The following is a 25,164-nucleotide window of genomic DNA, read 5'->3' as shown; positions in this document are numbered from 1 at the left end:
ATTAAAAATTCAATTTAAAGTATCTAAACAAAACCAATACAACATACCTGTACACTTTGTTCCAACAGGTCTGCAATGATCTGTGTGAAAAGTAAATGTACTACATGTATTTGCATTGTACGGCAATTTATATGATACATGTCAAACAATTTACTAGTAAGAGTCAAGCAAGAGATATAAAGACTGACGCTACAGATATGTACGGTACATAAATATCGAAGTCCAGCACTATATATTTTAAAAACTCACTGCAAAAGGGGCCTGCGTGACTTGTGGAAGAGCCGCGTACAAGTGTATGTTTACGTATTTTCGCCGGCGCCCCCTCCCACCCCACGCCCATAATAATACGTTAGCTAAAGCGGAAAGTAAACGAGGCGGCTCCTAATTCTGAAGATATCTACATCTATATCGTCACTCCTGATCTGCCAAGAGTTTATGTTGTGTCACAAGAGTATTCACAGAACGTTACCTGTTGTCGTCTGCGTTTTTCGAACGCCGTACGTGAGCCGCTTACAGCAGACGACGCCCCACTCTCAGCCGGTCTTTCGTCAAACGCATGTACATCCGGCACGGCTGTGGGCTTCAACTGAACGCGTTTACGTATTCCGAATTCCCGCTCGAGTCCGCCGACAAACTGGTCGCTGGAAAAATGACGACTGCACAGTTCGGCTTTCGCCCCTCCCGTCCAGTTGTTTCTACGGCGCTGTACGTACTGGGTCCACAATCGCCTTCTCCGCGGGCTGCTTGGAAACTATGCAACCTAAGTCCTAATTTAGTAGTCCCAGAACAACCATAAGCTACACATCTACGCACCATATTTCTATAATAACAAAGATAAACAAAGATACTGACGAAAAAACTTGGGCTGACAAAAAAACTACATGACAGTTCCTGTCGTCTGCTAAACTATGACGCTCGCGTTCCTACTGTGACGTCACTTCCGGTCTCACTGCCGAGTTTGCACTAGAGTAGAGCTGGTGGATTTAACACTTAGTTTTCGCAAATTCATGGGCGCTTGGATAAAAATGAGGCAATTTCTACAATTACATGTGTGGAAAGCTGTTTATTCCCCAAAATGCACATCCCTTGTTACATAGGGGCTTTAAGAACGTGTGGCCATACAGGCAATCCGTTGTTGAGTACTGAGGCTTCAATTAGATGCAATCGGAGCTCTTCCTGCCAGCTCACTTCAGCGCTCGATCTGCGTCAGTCCACGGAAACAGCCCTTCGGTTTAATAGGGCTGCTGGAGAGGAGCTGTGTTGTCTGATTCTGCACCTGAGCACGACTGGCGGGTCAGAGGAACAAAAGTCATCGAAGAACATATATATGTGTATATGCCAGGGTTGAGACTACACTCCGGTACAAATGACAATGCTGTATCTTTACAGCCGGTAAAACCGCCCCTCGGCGTAACACACCAGCTTTGCTGGCACGCTGTGCGGCTGCAGCTGGTTACATCACACCGACCGACTTGTTACACTAAAACCCTTGGACATCTAACTCTGAACATTAAAGCTATCTAATGCATATAATGATAATTCCCCTGTGTACTTGGTGTTCCACTCCAACTTCACCGGTAGAAATCAGAAACGGGGTGGCTGTCAAGGGCATAGCTGAAAAAATGTGCGCTTTTATCTAGAACCACCAAAGTTGGCACACATGTAGTGAAATGTATTCCTATCAAATATGGGTATGGAATCTATGGATGCATTTCAATTTCTTCCCAAGAGCGAATTTCTGGCATATTTTGCTATTTTTGAATGAACGATATATTTCTGGTTCATGACAGTTAAAGCAATGATTATGAAATTTGGTACAACCATGCAACTTAGCAATTGCAGTGCCACACTGAGTCCTAGTTATTGACTAGTATATTATTGTTGTTGTTGTTGTTGTTTTGCAAAAAAACTGTTCTTTGCAATGATTATGAAACTCTGAGAATCATAGTATATACGTATACAGTCAATACTGAGTATAATTTATTTTCTAAATTTGTTTTACATTTTCTACTTTTTGTTTCTCTTCAATTTTTGTGACGTTCTTACTGATTCCAGGTACTTTTCGATCGGCCGTAGACAAAATAACCGGACATGAACTTATCAAACATGTCTGTTATCCTTGAAAACAATGAAGAATACCGTGTTATGACATTTCAGTTATAAATATTTTTGCTACTGGTGCTATGAAACAAACTTCCAAGAAACCACTTGGAGACCTGAGTGTTTTTGTTTAGAGTTATGCTTGCTCGTGAGAAGCTCACATCAGTCTACAGGCCACTGTTATAAAGGTCATGAGGGAAGAAGTCAGGATCAGCTATGGTGACAAGTCCTAATCTATAAACTGAGTTAACCCTCAGTGCTATATATAAGTAAAGGATTTTTTTTACAAATATACTGTTATAACAATATCCAGAATTCGAAAGAAAACCCCATACTCGGCCCATAGCCTTTTCACACCTAATTCCAGTTCACAAGATTATACAAACACCTGTATCTGTATCATGTCTTTGTAGGCGTTCTACTTTTAATAATATGAAACATGGCATTAAATCTCCTATAATTCGTGAAACGTGTTGCATTCTTACCATGTGAAAGATTCAATTAAGAGAAAAAATATAAAGTTCAAGGATGCATCTTTTAAGTAAAACCAAGTTGCTGTCTTTTACACAGTGACAGTGGGAATTATCTAGCTTTTTGAATCTGGTATCATATACATATATATTAAATACAGTCACATCACGCTATGAGGACTACGAGTCGTGGATTTTTCACTGTTGCATAAAATATTTATTGTAAAATGCCTGATTTTGATTCTCTCAGCATTTTTGTGTAAGACCAATTATTTGAAAAATGGTACGAAAATAAGTAATATCAATTTCAGGAGCGTCACAATTAATTCAGTCATGCTGTTTTTTTTTTCCACAAACTGCGTCTGAATCATTCCAAATTAGACATTATCAAACATACGCCACAGTTCTTCAATGACTCAATCTGCTGTTGATCTAGATATATTTATTCAACACCATAAGGTAGTACGTCATCACATTTTATTAGGAAACAAGTTTTTAAATTTTCCAACAAGCAACGAAATCAGGTCACTTAAGAATACTCACTCACTGACAGGCGATTCTATATCATATTCCTTGTATTACCAAGTCAACGTTGGCAATATTTGATAACTTTGATAATCACGTTTAGCCAATTGTGTATCTACTGTCTATGAATTGTTTGGTTCCTTTAGATTTGCTGAACTCCAGATGCAAATGTTCTAGCCTTCTTTTGAAATCAGTAAATTCCATTGAGCTGACATCACCCTTTGAACCAAACATCACAAATGCTATTTTTCAAAAAGAAACACAATCCAAATGTCCAGACAGAAAATCCCTTCGGCTAAACAACACAAAAGTTACCGACTTCCGGTAACAAAAGTTTTTCTAGGTTATGTATTAAGTATGTGGGTGGTTTAATCCAGACATGCGTCATATCCGTACAATTCATGAATGCCGATCACCCTACTCTTTTAGAACCCTCCAGAAACTGTTGTTCGTCAAACAACGCTTTATATTACTGATCAGCATTGGTGGCAGTCACCGCATATAATTACACGTGAACATATAAGGCTGTGGAGCTCGCTGGCTGCGTAAACGACCCTCAGCTGAACACTCAACCGCACGACTGACTGAAAGAGATAGAGGGAGAGAGGAAGAGAAGAAGAAGTCTGCTGCAAGAATAACCTGTTGATTGTCAGAGTAGAAAATATGTCGCCGAAGCTGATTCTGGTCATCTTCTGCTTGAGCGTCCTTGCGATGGTGCTGGGCAGTAGCGGGGCGACCGTGCGGGGTGCCGGCGGGTGTGAGGGGTGTGGAGAGGCGGAGGAGCGGTACGACAGCTACCAGATAGACCGGCCCGAGCTGGCGTACAGCGCGGAGGGCACGAGGGGAAGGGGCGGGCTACTCAACATGCTGCTCAACCGAGGGATTGTCGGTGAGTAAATAAATTTTAGGGTAGCCTTCACCAGGCCTTCCTACGGGGGTACGGATCCTAGAAAAAATAGTTGGCCAAGTGAGACAGTCCGGTGGAGGGTTAATTTCCCCCTCTGAAGCTTTGCGGGCAAATGAACTTTACGCTGGCTAAACTCACCTAGTCAATTATTCTCCCTAGTGGCTAAGTTTACTTTTTTTTAACCTGCGTTGTTAGTCTGATGGAAACTTATTTTATTTGGGAACATATTCGAACTGTTCAACCGAGGGATTGTTGGTGAGTAATTAAGTTGTATAGACTTTTACAGATTTATGGCAATTGCCAATACGGTTTTCCTTTTCTTGCGATAGCCAGTGTCCCCTTGTGCAATAGTAGTGTGGATAAGAAAGTGGCCGGTCTATCCAAAGATATAAATTGGACGTGCTGCTCAAGAGAGGGGTTGTTGTTGAGTAACCAGGCTTTATAGACTCAGCGTGAGCCCACAAGATAGAGGGAAATGCCTTGAAGCCTTGGAGTGTGCAAACACGTCTAACCTTCGGGTGACGGGGAGTAACTGACTTTGAACCGGCCAGTGAGTGAGTGAGTGTTCATAGAAAATTGGCCCAGACCTTACATGCATTTTTCTTTAGAATTGTACAATAGCAAATAATACGAAAGGTTTGAAACTGGCCTTACATAGACATGGAGGACTGTGTAACCATTCCCCAGGCACTCCATAATGCTAGCGATAAGATTCAAATAAAGTGTAACATTTGTTATGCCATGTCTCATATACGTATGCCTGCAAGGCACTTTGAATAACGCCTATGTATGTAGCGATGGGTGATCCCTGGATAAATAAAATAAATGAAACAACACAGTTAAAGCAATTCAAAGATTACAAAAATTACAACGGTACTGAAAAGAATATCCCCGCGAAATCCAAGAACCATTTATTCAGTGATATGCACTACTCCACGATTCATACACCCACGTTGTTAGTACACTTGGCTGTTGAGTTCATGTATAGGTGACCTCGGAGTCATAACCTAGCTGGCATCCTCCGCTGCTCTCTACCAAATGAGCGGCTGGGCCGCCCCGTTATTTTCTGCAAAACATTAACCCGGTCAATCCACTTATTATCTAGTACCTTAACCCTGAATTACGGGTCATGTGGACTGCCTGAATACCCTTCCTTTCGTGACTTGGCTCTTGTGCATGTGGTCGAAGCACCTTTTTCGTAATTGCTGAATACAAGAAAATAGTTATTGAGAAATGTCCACTGCATGGCGCGTATCACGAAATATCAAGTATATACTAGCGTGCCATCGTCATCTTTAGCGTTTTTACTGGTTCCCTTCTACAACTAAGAAAATAACCCACGTAATTACAAGCTGTAGATGCCTGGTTTGCAAGGTTAGTGACCAGGAAAGTTTTAGGCTTCAGACATGTTAAACTTTATGTTAAACGTATTACGTAAATAATGACGTCTGAATTGCATTGTCTTTTCATGACATTTTATATTCATACATTTCTTAGTCGTATTAACTTCTTAATGGCACAGAATGACCTTTGATTAATCGCCTGCATCTAGATCTATCATTGAAGTCGTTTTTCTAAACCCCATCAAAACTTGAGCAAGTGTTACTAGTAATCCCTACATCTTACATGGAAATGTGAATCTACTACTTGAAAGTTTACTTCAAAGGACTCTCTGAAATGCCATAATGTTCTGTTGAAGACCTTACATAAAGTCTTTGTTGTGTCAAGAAAGATTTCTTTCATCATAGTTTCACAGATGTCTGACAGAAAACTACCAGTGAGATCGGATCTTACTGTTAAAAAATCATACGTGTGATTGAACTAAACTACAGACTGCTATTGTTGTGCAAACAAAATTTTTTAATCAAAATTTCACACAAAGATGTATAACATACTTACCACCATTAAGATCTGGTGTTACTGCTAAAAAATATACGTGTGAGTGGACAAAACAGCAGACGGTTATTGTTGTGTCAATAGAGATTCTGTCATCAAAGTTTTACATAAAGATGTGTAACATAGTACCTGCCCGTAAGATTCGGTGTTAACGTTACTGTTAAAAATATATTTGGCTAAACTACAGTCATTGTTGTGTCAATAAAGATTTCTTCATAAACATTTCACAGTAGATTTACATGCTTACCACCTGTGTGATCAGCTGTTACTGCTAAACAAACTATACGATCTGTGATCGGACTAAAATACAAACGACCATTGTGGTGTCAATAAAGATTTTTTAATCAAAGTTTCAAGTTTCACATGCTTACCACCCATAAGACCTGGTTTAGATGCTAAAAACTATACGCGTGAGTGGACTAAACTACAGAAGGCATGCGGTGGGAGACCCTAATTCCCGGATCCATTACCACCAATCATGCCTGTTATCTCTTGATTATAACACGTTCATCAAAGTTTCACAAAGTTTCACCACTCTTATGATCTGGTTTAAATGCTAAGAAATTATACGCGTGAGTGGACTAAACTACAGACGGCATGCGGTTGCAGCCGCTAATCCCAGGATCCATTGCCACCAATCATGCCTGTTATCTCCCTGTTACAAAACGTTGAGTGACACATCAGCCCACTTGACGATTTAACAACGCTATCCGCATGATCCGCACCACCCGTGCGCGCACGTAGTACCCTTCCTGTGCATTCATCCTGCTGAATACATCCATGGATCACTCCTAGTTTGAAGAAGGGTGATGTTTCAAAGCGTCGCGGCAGGCATTATGTTCTACAAGCTCCGAGAACAAATAAAAATGACTTGGAGATGAAAGGCTCTCCATAGTGCTTTTTTAAATTACTAGTCACACAGGTTTAGAGGTTGTTGACGTCTGCCTTTACTCCACCGCAACAAACGTCAAACTTTTTTCTTCACTTTCTTTGTAATGTCAGTCTAAGTCAGTGTAATGTACTGTTTGACCTTTTTATCAGAGAAAGATATCATCCCTTTGACCTAGCCTACTTGCGCTTATTTCCGGTACTACCTGTGGACATTTCCGGTCAGGTTGTAAGCCCCTGAATCTGTAGTCTTAATACCTAATGGCTTTTGTAATCTTGCAGACAGGTCCTAATCTTTACATGACCCAGATTTCAGCTTTACTGTTGGTCAAGGTGTAACTACTTAAAAAGGTCAATTTACTTTTAAGCCTTTGAAAAAGGTGTCGGTAACAAAATACTCACTGAAAGACATTACTTTCAGACAGTTTTATTTGCACCAATTACTTCTTTAGCGTTACAAAAATAATCTAAGGAAAATAGTCAACACTTCAATTTGAGGACCTGGATGTCTAGCATTCAGCAACGTATCAAAATATATAGTTATGTCTCTAAGGCTACAAAAATGTGACACTAGTTTTTCTTTTGTTGTTTTTAAATAAAATACATTATTTTCACTTGATTCCCGAACTAATAGGTAAACAAAAGAAAACAAACCTAATGCCTTAAGTCCTCACAAAATTCTGGTTTGCATCATTTGTCAAGATGCACATGTAATAATGCCAATCCATCATGTTAACAACATATTAAGGAATGTTTGATCGAAAGTCGTTGTCTTTACCAATCTGTTTTCAGTTTTTCACCTGAAAGATCTTGTCACCATAACTTCGGTTTTCCTTAATTTGTTAAGATGCACATGTACTAATGTCCCATCATGTCAACAACATAATATTGATTAAAATGTTTTCTGGAAACCCGTTGAAACCCGATCTGTTTTCAATGTAAAATATTGTCACCACCCTTTATCTATAGCACCAAAACAACTAGAGTTACACTTCTTTAAACTAGGAGTGATCTAAAGAATAAATGTTTTATGGAAAGCCATTGTCTTTACCGATCTATTTTCAAGGTAAAATGTTGCCACCATACCTTATCTATAGCACTAAAAGATACGTGAGTGGAATTTCATGTTCAAGTTCAGGCATGGATAAAATTGGTGATTAGTAATAAGTAACGGAAGCAAATTTGTGCTGCAGTAAGTATAAATACGTCTGTTGTTGAGCCAGTATGGTCTTCTTGAGGTGTTTAATGTCACACCAACACCTAAGACTCGGGCCTGCATGTAAGCCTGATTTTTCAAAGCCAATATTATAGTCATTTATCTTGATATTGACTTGAAACTTCACTGTCCCAATGTCCCTCATAGAGCAAAAGTTCCCAAAGTTCTGACGGAAAATGGATACTGGAGGGGCCCTGGACTTATTTTTATGGTACCACCCAGAAAATATAGGACTCATCTTGGGGCTTGTTTCTGCAGTTTTAAATTCCCAAAGTATGAAATACTGATTGAAATGTGCTAATGTGAAGCAACATGTGTCAATATCACAAAAATGCCTTATTCAGAATATTTCCAGTTTTGCTACTCGGAAATCCCACTGGAAGTCTTTAAGTTCAGACATGGATAAAAATGGTGAACAGTAATGAATACCGGAAGGAGATACGTGCTGTAGTAAGTCTGTTGTTGAGCCAGTCTGGTCTTCTTGAGGTATTTAGTGTCACACTTACACCTGAGTCTCGGGCCTGCATGTAAGCCTGATTTTGCAAAGCCAATATTCTTAGTCATTTATCTAGATATTGACTTGAAACTTCACTGTCCCAATGTCCCTCATGGAGCAAAAGTTCCCAAAGTTCTGACGGAAAATGGATACTGGAGGGGCCCTGGGCTTATTTTTATTTGCAGTAAGTCTGTTGTTGAGCCTGTCTGGTCTTCTTGAGGTGTTAAGTGTCACACCAACACAGGACCTGTAAGCCTGATTTTTCAAAGCCAATATTCTAGTCATTTATCTAGATATTGACTTGAAACCTCACTGTCCCAATGCCCCTCATGGAGCAAAGGTTCCCAAAGTTCTGACGGAAAATGGTTACTGGAGGGGCACTTGGCTTATTTTTATGGTACCACCCAGAAAATAAAGGACTCATCTTGGGGCTTGTTTCTGCAGTTTTAAATACCCAAATTATGAAATAATGATTGATATGTGCTAATGTGAAGCAATATGTGTCAATATCACAAAGATTGCCTTATTCAGAATATTTCCAGTTTTGCTACTCTGAAATCCCATTGGATGTCTTTAAGTTCAGACATGGATAAAAGTGGCGAAGAAGAATAAATACCGGAAACAGATTCGTGCTGCAGTAAGTATGAATACGTCTGTTTTTAAGTTCAGACATGGATAAAATTGGTGAACAGTAATAATTAACGGAAGCATTTTCTTGCTGTAGAAAGTCTGTTGTTGAGTCCGTCTGGTCTTCTTGAGGTGTTAAGTGTCACACGAACACCTGAGACACAGGAAGACAAGGTCTGCGCGTACAGAGCAGGTTACCGGGCAAGTTGCCAAGGTCTGGCTACAAGCACATCCTCACTTCCCTCTTAGACAGGAGATGAGAGGGAAGATGATTCTTAATTGGGTGGGGAGAAAAGACGCCAGATGCGTACGTGTGGGTCGTGTGGCAAAAACAAGGCACCTTTTGACATCCTGGTTGGGATGAACTGAGATAGTTGAGCTAGAATGCGACAAATGCGCGATACTGTATCTCAATTTAAAACTTCTGAATCTTCTTCACCTGGGGATTTGTATCTTCTTATATTCTGTATTCATTAGGAATGATACATGGCATTACCTCGGTCAACGTAGCTCAGTTTGCTTTTGGACACATGGGAAATTGACATATAGCAAAAAATCGCTTGATCCAACCACGATTTTATGCAACAAACCTCTTTAAAACCCAAGAGTAAAGCCTACATCTCACCGATACCCAGATTTTAAACAAACTCCTTGCTTTCCATCGCCTTAGATTAGCACCTAGAAATTTATATTTTTTTTATATTCTGTATCCATACCATTACTTTGGTCATCGCAGCTCAGCTGGCTTTTGGACACATGGGAAATTTGACACGTGGCAACAGCAAATCGCTTTATCCATCCGCGATAACATGTAATAAGTTCAAACCTCAAGTTGAAACTCCAGAAATAAAACTCACCAACACACAGATTTTTCCAAACACTTTGCTTTCCATAGTTTTAGAGAATATATAACTTCCAGGACCTTGTGAATTCCGAATTTAAATAATAACAATGACAACGTTAAGGCCAGTAATAGAACAAAAAATTCATTTGCCCTTGTTTTATTTTTAAACTATGAGAGTAAGTAGCGTGTGTTATATGATTGAAAGGCTCATAGTATCTACCAGTACAAATCCGGTCCATCAGCATCAATGATAAGGTTTCTAGTCACTTCTCCCAGAAGCTGAGGTATAGATTGTGATCTTTACGTCTGCATGGTAACAACATCGCTGAATAACTGCTCGAGGCTGACGTGTTGACTAAGTTATTGAAGAATTTATTTCTGTAGCCAATGGTCTACCTTGTTCTTATGTATTTATCTATTGATATAAATTCATTGGTGGATTTCTGTGTGCCCAGTGGAAACCGTTACAATTTATTTATTGGTTAATTTATTGATTGACGTATTGGTTGGTTGTTTGCTTGATTCAATTAATTGATCGGTGTATTGATTGATAGATTGGGTTCTGTGTTGCTAGGTGCCCGTTAGTGTCTGAACCCGTTGACATTTATTGATCGATTGATTGGTTGATTATTTCCAGGTGCCCGTGCCCGGCGGAACCCGTTACCCCGTGTGTCCATGGACATCTCCACCATGCTGCTGGGAGAACTCCTGTCCGACGGAACCTGTTGCCTTTTATTGATTAATAATGTATTTATCTATTGATTATTTCCAGGCGCCCGTGCCCGGCGGAACCCTTTACTACTTATTGATGAATTACTTGATTAATGTACATATTGATTGATTGATTGATAGATTGATGTATTTATTTATTTATTGATTGTTTCCAGGCGCCTGTGCCCGGCTGAACCCGTTACTATTTGACGAATTGATTGATTGATTAATATATTGATTGATCGATTGTATTCTGTGTTGCCAGGTGCCCGTTCCTGTCGGAAGACATTACTAGTACCATTTATTGATTGGTGGACTCATTTAGTTAATTATTATTTTTTATTTATTTATTTATTTCTTAGGCGCCCGTGCCCGGCGGAACCCGTTACCCCGTGTGTCCATGGACATCTCCACCATGCTTCTGGGAGAACTCCTGTCCGACGGTGCCGGCAGCAGCGCTACAACCGACCACAACTTCGAACTGTTCCGGCAAGCGGGGAAGAAATAAAACAAACCAGCCAAAACACGTCCAAAGACTGATGAGAACAAAAGACTTCATAACTTCTTAGTTTGTTTAGACTAAGGAAAACGATTCCAGAAAGAAAATATTAGCAGAACTAATGATTTTACCATGTTTAGGCTATGAGGAAAATGTCATCATTACTTACTTACGGCGGAAAATAAACTTAGTAATTATCACTGCATTTATTTAGGCTACAGGATTATATTTTTTGTTAAAATGTTAGCAATTTAAGTCATATTAATGTTTCCTTAAAAGATCATAGAAACTAGCCAGAATTTTAAAGTACACTTTACGACAAAGAAACTAGGTTTGAATTTTACAAATTAATGACACTTTGTTATGTTCAAATGACAGTCTTTAATGTGATCACACAAACAAAAACTACTGGAATCTGTATTTTCATGAGCTAAAGATATCTGCGCTGCTTTTGCTTCCAATTAAAATTATTATTCAAATCTATTCATTTGTATTGTCTATGGATTTACGCGTAGACTACACAGTGATTTGCCATCATTTGGGGTTTCATATGTTGACTATAGATGTGTTCTGAAGTATACTAAAGATGTTATTGAAGTTTGCCTTTTCATTGGGTGAGCTTGCGTGTTCTCAATCTACATGTAGAGTAGAATTGAAGTCAAAAAGTAAACGTGTTTCTTAAGGTCTTAAACGTATGTCTTTGAAGAGTTAAGCCGTGGGTCTGGTTTCTTAAAGACTTTAAGTCAAGACTTTGCTTCTTCAAGGAGTACATTCTCCGGTCTTCCAGCTCTGGGCAAAGGTGTCCGCGGTCATGACCTTCGAGCCGCTAGGAGTGGTGAAGTCGTCCTGGGAAGGGAAACAGGCATCAGTGTCATTTTTACGTTAGTTGCGGTTTATTTTAGTGGTGTTGTTCATTTATTGGCCTCGTAATTGAGTGAAAGACCTTAAATGGCCTAAAAGCTAGTGGGTGGTCCAGGGGTGTATAAACAATGAATGCAATGAACCGTATCGAACAACAGCACATTCAACCTCAACACCACGTAAAGGAAGGAGGAAGACACAATGAGCCCTGTAAGGTGTGAGTAAGGTGTGAGTAAGCCGCTAAAGTGCAAAATGATGTAAACTTTTCCTTATTCATACATTTCGTCTGACCCTGCCCTATTCCCTCATAACCCCTGTACCAATATATGACCCGGTATGACCACTCTCCGGCGTAATACACCGGCTTCGCCAATTTTTACTTTTCATAAATAAAGAATGGTTAAGGAACAAGAGGTCGCGGTTTCGAATCTTACCCATGCCACCGATTTTGTGCCCATGAGAAAGGCACTTTACACGACTTTTCTCAATTCACTCAGGTGTAAATGAGTATGTATTGTCGTGTTCTCTATGTTGGTAACGACATAACATAAGTTGAAAAACTTGAGAGAAATATTGGAATGTGAAAACAAATCACCTCCGGGCTGCCGTTGAAGTCACCGCAGAGTCCGGCTGTCCTGCCCTGGAGCATGCCGGGAGACCTGACGTAGACACGGGTGTGGCTGTCCCACAGAATCTCCAGGCCGTTAGCCAGCGTCACCTGGAAAAAACACCATTTCACACGTTCTTGAAACTTTGATACCAAGATTTGGTAGACATTTACTAGGCCGGCAGAAGAATGTCTGGCAGGACTGGGCATCCCACAATTACACCATCCAACAACTCCTGGCAGCCGCCCAAGACAGGAATCTGCTTGGAGATAACAAAACACAACTACTTCCAAAACGGGTTTTACATTATTTCCGTAAAAACTCCATGAGATCTTCTCTGACCTCTTCTCACCATAAGATCGTGAATACGCCTCCTCTGTAAGCCTACTGTATGGCTATGGCTACTGTATGACTATGGCTACTGTATTACCTAGTTGTTTCACCAGCGACTTTAAACGCCGTGTTAAGCTTTTCGGGCTTTACAGCATGAGTAATGAGCCTTGTAAGTGATTTACGTCGTGAAAGATGAGGTTTGTTATCTTCTCCAATGCGTCATTAACATCAAGGACACATTATTGAAGAGGCAGCGTGGAAGCCAGATAACCTTTTGAGATGATCAGATCTAGATTGTGTAATACGTAAGTAGGGGCCTTTTTGCTTATCTTCATTCCTTCTCATTCCTACCTAGAAGTTGTGTCCTTGGAAAAGGCAGATGTAAAACGGGTGTGATTATAACATGACTTCAGTTTAGGAGGTGAAGGCTGGTTGAGCCCTGCTTTCCAATACCATGCCCTAGACACAGTGGATCAACAACCCACTGCCCCTACTGTCTAATAAGGCTATTGGGACTAAGGCTAACGTTAACTCTACGTTTTTCTGCTACATGAAAGGTTTATTCATCAAAACACATAGAAGCCATAGGTTGAATCGCGTATTTCACATGGTAATTTAAAAAGGCGATTTAAGGTAAGTTTATTGCAAATTCCTGCCCGAAGGCAAATTACAAAAAATAACATTAAAACAGGGTACAAAATAACTTTAAAATCTACATTATAACAATGTATTGTCTAAAACTATAGCTATATCTAAAACTATGTCTGACGGGTCTTTTGAAAACCATGGAAGACGTAAGTGTGTGACAGGCTGAATAAAAGTTCTAAACGGGAACTATGCGGCTCCAGATGTCTTACTGAGGGACGACTGCGTGTGCAAGATGTCGGTAGCTTGAGGAATTAATCCCCTCTACTATATACATGGAATACGTAAGGTAAGGTGATATAGTAATTTCAGAAGAGCAGATGTACCTTATGGAAGTAGGAGTTCTCAATCATCTCCACAGTGTTTCCGTAACGATAACTATCTCAGAGGACAAAAAAGGCTCATTTTGTCCCTACTATCTTTTCTGGCCAACTGCTAACCTACTGTTTACTAATAGATGTTTATACTAATGCTAATAAATCCATTTAAGAACAACAGATGTACCTTATGGAAGTAGGAGTTCTCAATCTTCTCCACCGTGTTGCCGTTGTGGCTGACGGGAGCCTGGACCGTCTGTCCGTCCAGAGAGATGGAGTCACGCGTCAGGAGGAGCTCGGAGCCGCGGAACTGGATCTTAACAGCACGGGTGCAGGCCTCATGCTCCCAGCCTGCAATCTCACATCTACAGAACACGATAAACAAGTAGATACTATTTAGAGTGGTCCTAAGGTCCTGGTGAATTGCAGCTTTACGCCACGGGTACAGAATTCGTGCTCCCAGCCATGAATTTCATATCTACAAAAAGCAATAAAGTAGTTAGTGGTAGAGAGGACAGGGTTAAATGAAGGAGAATAGTGGATCAAGTCATGGTGCCCCAACGACCCTCAACGATGTCAAGGGATAGGTGAGGTGAGAGTTGGTCAGGAGGAGCTCGGAGCCGCGGAACTGGATCTTAACAGCCCGGGTGCAGGCCTCGTGCTCCCAGCCTGCAATCTCACATCTAAGGAAAACAAGAGGCAGGGAATTAGAGGTAGTTACAAACTTCAGAAGATAGTAGACAGGGAGATTGTGTTAGAGTTGGTTAGTTCATGGTCAGCAGGAGTTCAGAGCCGCGGAACTGGATTTTCACAGCACGCATACAGGCATCGTGCTCCCAGCCCTCAATCTCACATCTACAGAAAAAATAAACAGGGAGCTTTTAATGGATTCCTTATTTTGAATTGTGAATTGGTTTCAATTCAGTGGCAACACTCCGATTTCCTATAAAGAGATCTTGTATCTTGTGTTAGAGTTGGTTAACTGGTGGTCAGAAGGTCCTGGGGAACTGAGTTTTCATGGCTGTGGCACAGAAATAGACATGTAGATACTGTGTTAGAGTGGTCAGGAGGTCCTGTTGAACTGCATCTTCACCCTAAAGGTACATTGCAGGATAATTTCCCGCCATAACAAGGTGATTCTACAGACGGCACTAGTATAGTATCGGGTTACAAGAATTCCCGCGCGCGGGAATCTGGAATCACCATTGGCACCAAAGAGCGTCAAACACGTATAAACAACGAAACTGTGACAGAAAATATCAATAATATCTACGTTCAAGTGTCTGTGTTGAGTCAAGTATGATTTTTCGTCTCAAAAAAAGAGAGAATGTCACCAGACTTACGTTTTAAATCTGTGCATAATGATTGAACTAAGTCTTTGGTCAGAACGAGTTTAGCCAAGGAGTAACTAAAAGGACCATAAAAATCCTGAACTGAGAAGTTGCAAAATACATTACAAGGTCTATCGGTCGAAGAAGTCTACCGCAAGGACACATAGGATTTCATAATTAGATCATACTACACGCTAGAACATCCCATGCAACACGTCGATTCATTTTCATTTTGCAATCCAATCCAATTCAAACGTAACGAAATTAATGTGGTAACTGGTCATGTATATGTGAACATTGCTTCTGTATTAATGCTTCCTTTCTGAAGATGTATGTTAACAAAATCTTGGCGTGGTCTTCGGAAATTGGCATTACTCTATCTTAATCGGAATCCAGCTATAACACACAACTTAGCTCCCAGCACAGGTTTACTATTAGTAGCTAATGTAACTTAAGTGTTGCGTTAATGTTCTTTTTAGATCGAGAGGGCACGAAAGTACGTCAAGCGGTTCAACCGTTTATCTTTGCATCAGATGCACGAGCCGTTTGTTAGCGACATCCTGTCCTTAAATGCTTTATGATATGCGGATTTTATGAGCCGCAATGTACAACTTCCGGACTGTTTGTAGATATAAGAACGTCAGGCATAGACGTGAGAGCCTGATAGTGTCATAACGATGTGGTTAATCTCAAGCGTAGTACGCACATGCCAAAGATAAACATATCAGGCAAAAGAAAAAAAATTAAATTTTATAAATGCATTTGCCTATGGAAAAACCTTATTATTTTCTTATTTTTCTATTAGGGCACCTAAAACCAGTTTGCATGGTAGTCTGGCATCTGTGAAATAATACAAACATTTTAGAGATAAACCTATCAGAGAAAAATGAGCAGATTTAAAATTTATCGGCCCGAGTTACGTAAATTTCTCTTTTTTGACTGTAAGGCTGTTAAAGATAAGAAAACTGGCATTGCCAGCAACTTAACTGCAATTGTTCTTTGCCAAGTTTTTGACCCATTAAAGACAACTTTGAGACTTGAAAACCTTCACAGACGTTGCCTAGCATGCCTAAATCAAGTTTGTGAGGCAGAGATGACGGCGAAATTATCATTTTTTGTTGGTTCACCGCATAAAATCCCTAGTTTCCGTGTGAGAAATTGCCGCACACTTTCCCGGATATTTTAGGTTTCCGGTAGAACCCGGGGGTTTCCGACCTGCACACGAAACGTGTCCAGTCCCGTACATGTCCTGTACACTCCCGGAAATGAACCACTTTTTGTGTGCAGGTCGTGTACTGGACGTTATATGCCCGGACACGATCCCTGTACATCCCCGTACACGGCAGGAAATGGCCGTGCACCGCTCCGTGCGTTGCTGGAATATGCATAATTTAGCGGCAATTATCACCTAATTATTCTCCACACGGCAGCGGAAATTCGCCGTGTACGGGTCGGACATGCCGGTACTACCACCCCCCCCCCCCGGCCAAAACCCGCCCCCGCTCTCGGGACCGGTTGCTCCCGTTCCCGGGACCCGTTGCTCCCATTCCCGGGGCCCTGCTGTTCCCGTTCTCGGGACCCCACTGCACCCACTACGGGGCCCCCCCTTCCTGCTCCCGGGGCTTCGCTGCCCGGCTCCCGAGAAATCGCTTCCCCCGCTCCCGGGACACATTTCGATGTTTTAGGAACACATTTCATTCATAAAAAAAAGTATACATGTTTATACTTCATTCATCGTTTTATTGGTATAAACAGGATCGCCATTTACAGACTGACAAAAATAACGCTCTATGTATAGTGTATACACGTTATGCACTATGCTAACACTATACAATAATGTAACCTGGTACTTTACAAATATGTGTAGCCGAAACATAGAAACAATAGCTTTTTCCCGAACTAGCCTTCCAGGGACTAGACTTTTAAAATCGTTGGACCCGGTGTAAACTCAGAAATTACTAGTAATTAACAGATTTCTCTAACTTTAAAAAGTAAACTAACATCACATCTCATCACAGTCACCTCCAAATAGAAGTCCATTATAGCAAAAAATGTCAAAAAGTAACTAATACTGACATATCATCAGGTTAAAAGAGGAAAATAGCCCTCAGATCATGAAAGTGAATGGCGCTTACACAAACCAAGGACATTATACACCTTGCACAAACAGTCAAAAGACTAAATTTTCAATAAACAAAGAAGGCCTCAAACAAAGTTCTTCAAAATACATGTACGTGTAGCAAAAACATAATTGCAGACCTAACATGAAGTTAAATGAGGCTTGGCAGAAAACAATATCACGTCATTACAAAAAAAGATCATTTGCTCAGAAATGAATTACATGAACACGTATTCAATTTACAATGTCGTTAAAGACAAGCTGTCGGTTTCGTAAAGTTTGCGTTGTCGCCTCTACAAAAAGAGGCTTAGTTGTAGATTTCAGGCCAGGAGGTATGCCCCCCCCCTTGCTTCAGGGGACCATAGCGAAACGTTTTCATCCTGGAAGGACAAACTGCCCCCTGTCTGTCTGCGGGATGGCGTGGTGTTGGTGTCGGTTGTGATCGCAGTCAGGCAGGAGCGGCGTGCTGGGCGCGGGGTGCACCCCGGGCGGGAGTGCAGCGGGGCCGGCCTGGGTCGTCGGAGCCTGCCGGGCGCTTTAACACAGCACCTTCGCCTTTAGATCTGAGCCTGGGTGTTCAGTCTGCCTGTTTGCCTCCAGCCTGGCCTGCAGGACATGGAAAAACGAAAATCTAAGTTAAAAGTCGAAGGCATTTTTGAATTTCATTTGAAGTTACGTGTACATGTACTAGACGTTTTATAAACAAGCCTGGCAAAGATGCGGACGTCTGTATGGACACATTTCAAGGAGAAGTCATTTATCATTTTTTAACGAATGTTTTTAACGTCTAGACAGCAACAATTTTGTCCAGATGAAAAGGCTCCATTCATCAAGCATCAACGTCTACTTGTTTCTTTTCATTGTAATCATGGGAACAATACAAACACAACATTTCCCTCGGTAATAAAAACAATTCAAATTGTCAAGAGCCTTGTCGGCTTTCGTATGCAAAGATATACATTTGCATAGACTCACCCTCTTCTGTGTGACTGCAGTGACCAGTCGCTTTTCTTTCTTTCTTTTCTGAGCTCTCCGACAGCCTGGCGATAAAGTTTCTTCAAATCGTCTCAAAGTATCCCAAATCCGCGCCTGAAAAAAATACATATGTTCTGAGCAACATACAAACTATATCGATGTACTTCTAAGTAGAAATAATAAACTATGTTATCAATCAGTAAAAAAATAGTGTACACTTCTTGCCAAAATAAATATTTCTGCCGTAGGCACAACTTAGCCAAGGTTTTTAAACAACATGTTTAAGATATATGTAACGATAGTGCCGTATATATAATAGTATCCTTGTTTTAGCTTACCCTTCCTCCTGTCCGTTTCCTGGTTCGTTGCGGTGCTGTTGGCAAATTGTCGGCCCGTGTAGTAGAGTCATTTCTTCCGTTGCGAAAACGAAGTAACAGAACGGAATGTTTGACGCCATTTTAGTTCAGGAACATACTAGTAATCTTTGCAAGCCGAGACAAACGTGTTTTGAAAAAGCAAACCGTCGTTGTGACAGAGCAAGATTCAAACGACCCACCAAAACAAAGCATCGCGTCTCTTATTGGCTGGTCCCGGCGAGAGCGAGGTAGGATTGGTCGTCAGTCATATAATCACGTGATCGCGTTCAATACTACAACGATCTTGTTTTTATATTATAGGTTTTAAGTTAAATCGCCTGTGCAGTCTGAACACTTGGATGATAGGATGTTTCTGATTGTGTGAATGTATTTATTTCAAGGCAGACAAATGATCTTCATAATTCTAATTCGTCATGATTACATGGCTTTATTCGTTCTAGAATTACACAACTTGCACCGTGCAAAATCCCCCGTTTCCGTGTGAGAAATTGCCGCACACTTTCCCGGATATTTTAGGTTTCCGGTAGAACCCGGGGGTTTCCGACCTGCACACGAAACGTGTGCAGTCCCGTACATGTCCAGTACACTCCCGGAAATGAACCACTTTTTGTGTGCAGGTCGTGTACTGGACGTTATATGCCCGGACACGATCCCTGTACATCCCCGTACACGGCAGGAAATGGCCGTGCACCGCTCCGTGCGTTGCCGCAATATGCATAATTTAGCGGCAATTATCACCTAATTATTCTCCACACGGCAGCGGAAATTCGCCGTGTACGGGTCGGACACGCCGGTACTACCCCCCCCCCACTCCCGGCCACAACCCACCCCGCTCTCGGGACCGGATGCTCCCGTTCCCGGGACCCGTTGCTCCCATTCCCGGGGCCCTGCTGTTCCCGTTCTCGGGACCCCACTGCACCCACTTCGGGGACCCCCCTTCCCGCTCCCGGGGCTTCGCTGCCCGGCTCCCGAGAAATCGCTTCCCCCGCTCCCGGGACACATTTCGATGTTTTAGGAACACATTTCATTCATAAAAAAAAGTAATACATGTTTATACTTCATTCATCGTTTTATTGGTATAAACAGGATCGCCATTTACAGACTGACAAAAATAACGCTCTATGTACAGTGTATACACGTTATGCACTATGCTAACACTATACAATAATGTAACCTGGTACTTTACAAAAATGTGTAGCCGAAACATAGAAACAATAGCTTTTTCCCGAACTAGCCTTCCAGGGACTAGACTTTTAAAATCGTTGGACACGGTGTAAACTCAGAAATTACTAGTAATTAACAGATTTCTCTAACTTTAAAAAGTAAACTAACATCACATCTCATCACAGTCACCTCCAAATAGAAGTCCATTTTAGCAAAAATGTCAAAAGTAACTAATACTGACATATCATCAGGTTAAAAGAAGAAAATAGCCCTCAGATCATGAAAGTGAATGGCGCTTACACAAACCAAGGACATTATACACCTTGCACAAACAGTCAAAAGACTAAATTTTCAATAAACAAAGAAGGCCTCAAACAAAGTTCTTCAAAATACATGTACGTGTAGCAAAAACATAATTGCAGACCTAACATGAAGTTAAATGAGGCTTGGCAGAAAACAATATCACGTCATTACAAAAAAAGATAATTTGCTCAGAAATGAATTACAGAGATTCTTTATTGACACAACAAAAAAAAAAAAGTACATGAACACGTATTCAATTTACAATGTCGTTAAAGACAAGCTGTCGGTTTCGTAAAGTTTGCGTTGTCGCCTCTACAAAAAGAGGCTTAGTTGTAGATTTCAGGCCAGGAGGTATGCCCCCCCCCTTGCTTCAGGGGACCATAGCGAAACGTTTTCATCCTGGAAGGACAAACTGCCCCCTGTCTGTCTGCGGGATGGCGTGGTGTTGGTGTCGGTTGTGATCGCAGTCAGGCCGGAGCGGCGTGCTGGGCGCGGGGTGCACCCCGGGCGGGAGTGCAGCGGGGCCGGCCTGGGTCGTCGGAGCCTGCCGGGCGCTTTAACACAGCACCTTCGCCTTTAGATCTGAGCCTGGGTGTTCAGTCTGCCTGTTTGCCTCCAGCCTGGCCTGCAGGACATGGAAAAACGAAAATCTAAGTTAAAAGTCGAAGGCATTTTTGAATTTCATTTGAAGTTACGTGTACATGTACTAGACGTTTTATAAACAAGCCTGGCAAAGATGCGGACGTCTGTATGGACACATTTCAAGGAGAAGTCATTTATCATTTTTTAACGAATGTTTTTACGTCAGACAGCAACAATTTTGTCCAGATGAAAAGGCTCCATTCATCAAGCATCAACGTCTACTTGTTTCTTTTTATTGTAATCATGGGAACAATACAAACACAACATTTCCCTCGGTAATGAAAACAATTCAAATTGTCAAGAGCCTTGTCGGCTTTCGTATGCAAAGATATACATTTGCATAGACTCACCCTCTTCTGTGTGACTGCAGTCGCTTTTCTTTCTTTCTTTTCTGAGCTATCCGACAGCCTGGCGATAAAGTTTCTTCAAATCGTCTCAAAGTATCCCAAATCCGCGCCTGAAAAAAATACATATGTTCTGAGCAACATACAAACTATATCGATGTACTTCTAAGTAGAAATAATAAACTATGTTATCAATCAGTAAAAAAATAGTGTGCACTTCTTGCCAAAATAAATATTTCTGCCGTAGGCACAACTTAGCCAAGGTTTTTAAACAACATGTTTAAGATATATGTAACGATAGTGCCGTATATATAATAGTATCCTTGTTTTAGCTTACCCTTCCTCCTGTCGGTTTCCTGGTTCGTTGCGGTGTTGTCGGCAAATTGTCGGCCTGTGTAGTAGAGTCATTTCTTCCGTTGCGAAAACGAAGTAACAGAACGGAATGTTTGACGCCATTTTAGTTCAGGAACATACTAGTAATCTTTGCAAGCCGAGACAAACGTGTTTTGAAAAAGCAAACCGTCGTTGTGACAAAGCAAGATTCAAACGACCCACCAAAACAAAGCATCGCGTCTCTTATTGGCTGGTCCCGGCGAGAGCGAGGTAGGATTGGTCGTCAGTCATATAATCACGTGATCGCGTTCAATACTACAACGATCTTGTTTTTATATTATAGGTTTTAAGGTAAATCGCCTGTGCAGTCTGAACACTTGGATGATAGGATGTTTCTGATTGTGTGAATGTATTTATTTCAAGGCAGACAAATGATCTTCATAATTCTAATTCGTCATGATTACATGGCTTTATTCGTTCTAGAATTACACAACTTGTCGCTCACTGAGTGAAATAAAACCGCACTTTAAGTCCAACATAACCTTACTCTTTGTAAATGTATCCAAAATCCACAATTAACGTCATGAGAGTTGACTTGTTTTGCTGGATTTCAGTATTTTACCAGGCGTGGGGACGTTGTGAGTTCTTCCTTTGTTTACACAAAGTCTATTCACATAAATGGACGCCATGTCAGACACATCACAATACACATCGACCGAACTACAATGTAAAGCTTGCATATTATTACCAATACATGCACCTAAAAATCATAACAAACTGATCAGGTCACGTTAGTTCAAACCCCTTTAGTCAAGCGTTTGATTAAATCATGGTAATGAACCTCACGGATAAACTATTATTTCCAAAATAAAAAATTCAGATTTAGACCGGAGTGTAGATTTAGGTCATTTTCCCCGAGTAGGTTATATAACCCCAGCGTCGGGGCGCCCTACGCTCAAATGTGCTTTGTCGTATGGACGACATCACGATAAATCAAGCCAAGGACGCATACGTTCAAATGTTGTACTAACAATCCTTGATCGTTCTAATTTGCTTAGATTAAAGTACTGGCAACTTTGGTTCAAGTAATTATCACCTGAAACATGAATACACGCAGTACCTAATTACCCCTTATTGTTAGCCGCTCCCCAACACACGCCAAGTGTGCGGGGCGTAAATTTCCGTGCACGTGCACGGCGAGCACGAATCCGGGAGTGTAAGGAAATATCCGGGGCCGTACATGCGGAGCCCGGAAATCCATGGACGCGACCAGGACACGGCGAATTTCACGGGTGTGTGCGGGACTGGAAACTCTTGGAAACGTGGGTTTTCATACAGTGGTTGTACCACGGATGGGCATGAGGCAATCTGGTTTATCTAATTTATTTATTCGTAAAGTAACAAACCTGCCAGTGTTGTCGAGGATGGCAAACTGCTCATCCATAATGTACCATGGATGGTCATAAGACGATCTGGCTTACTTATCTATTAAGTTATTTAGTTTTGAAGCTACAAACCTAGCATTATCAGCAAGCACGGCGAAGTGCTCCTCGAGTGGGTTCTTGTTCTTAGCCGGCGTGTACCAACAGTTGCCGCTGAAGCTAAAGAGCTTCCCGTCGAAGGTGCGTAACACCTCCAAATAAAAGTCTGAAGATGCCTAACACAACTTTGCCGTGTGTGTTAATTTTAAACCTTAGCTGTACTAAAATAACATGTAACGTAACAGACCTGGCGTTGTCGGCGAGAACAGCGAAGTGTTCTTCAAGCGGGTTCTTGTTTTGGGCCAGGGTGTACCAACAGTCTCCACTGAAGCTGAAGAGCTTCCCGTCGAAGGTTTGGTAGTGCAAGTCTCCCAAGCCAAGCTAGTTTATTTACTAATATTTTATTTACTTATTTGTGAAGCAACAGACCTTGCATTGTCGGCGAGCACAGCGAAGTGCTCTTCAAGTGGGTTCTTGTTCTTAGCCAGAGTGTACCAGCAGTCTCCACTGAAGCTAAAGAGTTTCCCGTCGAAGGTCTGGTAGTGGGGGTCACCAACAGCAGAGCAGGTGCCGGGAGCGTGGGCCTCGAAAACGTCGTCATGGAGGGGCTGGTCGGGGTGCAGAGGGTTCACCACCGTCACTGCAGAAAGATCAGAGAAATGTTTTTGTACTTTTATGTTCACCTTGAAATTCCCAGAAGGAAAACGTTGTTTTTGTTATGTCCCCTCTTCTTGATCCTCTTCTTCTCCAAACAGATAAGGTCAATGTACTGTACCAGAAGTCTGCCACCAGTCTGTGGTGTTGGATTACATTTTGTAGCAGGACAGAGCTAGAGTGCCTATACTCACCATGTATTATGAATGTGTTTTTGAGTAGCAATAAGCAGAGAAGTTGTTTGTTAGGCTAGACCCTGTGAAGATTATGAAACATCATAAATTTGCTTTGAAAAAAAAAATTAATGCAATGCCCTTCTAGTTCTTAATGTTACCAAATATTCTGGACATGGCACTTTTAAAATAAGCACTTATAAAGGTGCTGAATGAGCCTTACTGATCTCGGGCTGCACGATAACGAGCACGTCATCAGAGCTCTGCTGGCCGGCGGTGTCAGTAACGGTCAGGACGAACGTTATACATGTATGTGGGCTTAAAGACTTACAAGTAAGTGTACCAGATGTATTTTTCTTTAACTAACAGAGGTGTTAAACGAAACTTACTGATCTCTGGCTGCACGATGACGAGTACGTCGTCAGAGCCCTGCTGGCCGGCTGTATCAGTCACCGTCAGGACGAAGGTGTACTCCCCGGGATGGAGGTTAGTCAGCTGCAGCTGAGGACCGGCGGTGCCCTGAGGGAAGTCGAAAATGTGGTATTTTAGTGTAGTTCTGTATCTGTTTGTATCGGTACAGGCGGTATAACTGCCCTTCGGTGTAACACACAAGCTATTATGGAGGTTATAATATAGTCAGCTGCGGCTGAGGACTGTCGCTGCCCTGAGGGAAGTCAGCATTGGCGTTAAATGCTATCTTTTAGCATAGGTGGTTGTTTCAAATGTATCTGCTAAATGTGATTTAAATCAATCACTGTACAGTTTCTAACGAAATGTAAATGTGCATCGACCATCGACAGGAAGTTGATATCACTATCTTTGTTTGCTAATTTTTAGCTCTTTTGAAAACGTAAAAACTAAACATTCAGCCTTGTTGTTTTTGGCAACCGCCTGTCTTCAGAAACAATGGGAACTCACCATAGGTCTGTCTGTATTTGGTTTTGTTACATTGTCTGTTCTGGCTGTATAATCAAAACAAAAAATAAATTCTGATGCAGTTTTGGATGTAATGTTAGCCTAAAATGACAGCGGCCTTCATTCATCTTCAGGACAATTTTCCTTCTAAAAACCACCTAAAATCTATTAGATAAATTGTGATTACCGCCATGTCAATAGGCAGCTTGTTGTCGGGATACTCCCACAGGTAGGAGACGATCCCGTGATCGTCCGTGCTGAGGGACCCGTCCAGCGTGAGGGAGGCCTGTGGCAGGTGGACCACCTCGTCATCTCCGGCAAACGCCACAGGGGGGAAGTCCAAAGCTGTGGGGACAATAAATAAAGACACGCTATTTTAAAACATCTGTAGGTCCATGGTTACATACCAC

At 41.5% G+C, this 25,164-nt stretch overlaps 2 protein-coding genes across 2 annotated transcripts in view; one reads left to right on the top strand and one right to left on the bottom strand.

Annotated features, from left to right (window-relative positions):
* The first annotated feature begins 3,757 nt into the window (after window positions 1–3,757).
* On the top strand, window positions 3,758–11,272 carry LOC109472995. Its single transcript, XM_019772855.1, has 2 exons — window positions 3,758–3,984; window positions 11,043–11,272. The coding sequence occupies exons 1-2, from the start codon at window positions 3,759–3,761 to the stop codon at window positions 11,186–11,188; spliced, it is 372 nt and encodes a 123-aa protein (XP_019628414.1). The 5' UTR covers window position 3,758; the 3' UTR covers window positions 11,189–11,272.
* Window positions 11,273–11,527: 255 nt separating this feature from the next.
* LOC109472978 (IgGFc-binding protein-like) overlaps window positions 11,528–25,164 on the bottom strand; it is a 48,695-nt gene continuing 35,058 nt past the window's right edge. The window contains exons 54-61 of the mRNA XM_019772842.1: window positions 24,942–25,099; window positions 24,207–24,358; window positions 24,063–24,157; window positions 23,442–23,652; window positions 14,516–14,626; window positions 14,131–14,308; window positions 12,636–12,758; window positions 11,528–12,025 (exon numbers count right to left, since the gene is read on the bottom strand). Of these exons, the coding sequence (XP_019628401.1) occupies window positions 11,939–12,025; window positions 12,636–12,758; window positions 14,131–14,308; window positions 14,516–14,626; window positions 23,442–23,652; window positions 24,063–24,157; window positions 24,207–24,358; window positions 24,942–25,099 (1,115 nt within the window). The 3' untranslated portion in view covers window positions 11,528–11,938. The remainder of the gene's footprint in view (window positions 12,026–12,635; window positions 12,759–14,130; window positions 14,309–14,515; window positions 14,627–23,441; window positions 23,653–24,062; window positions 24,158–24,206; window positions 24,359–24,941; window positions 25,100–25,164) is intronic.

Source organism: Branchiostoma belcheri, unplaced genomic scaffold (genome assembly GCF_001625305.1).
Source record: "Branchiostoma belcheri isolate BF01 breed outbred unplaced genomic scaffold, Haploidv18h27 scaffold29, whole genome shotgun sequence".
In the NCBI taxonomy this organism is placed as follows: Eukaryota; Metazoa; Chordata; class Leptocardii; order Amphioxiformes; family Branchiostomatidae; genus Branchiostoma; species Branchiostoma belcheri.
The sequence above is the reverse complement of the archived record's forward strand: the minus strand, read 5'-3'. Positions and strand labels throughout refer to the sequence as shown.

What these genes read in the sequence shown, in the direction of transcription:
- LOC109472995 (XM_019772855.1), top strand. Translation starts at nt 3,759, where the DNA reads ATGTCGCCGAAGCTGATTCTGGTCATCTTCTGCTTGAGCGTCCTTGCG. An exon ending in GCTCAACCGAGGGATTGTCG is followed by an intron (nt 3,985 to 11,042) that starts GTGAGTAAATAA and finishes TTTATTTCTTAG; the next exon opens with GCGCCCGTGCCCGGCGGAAC.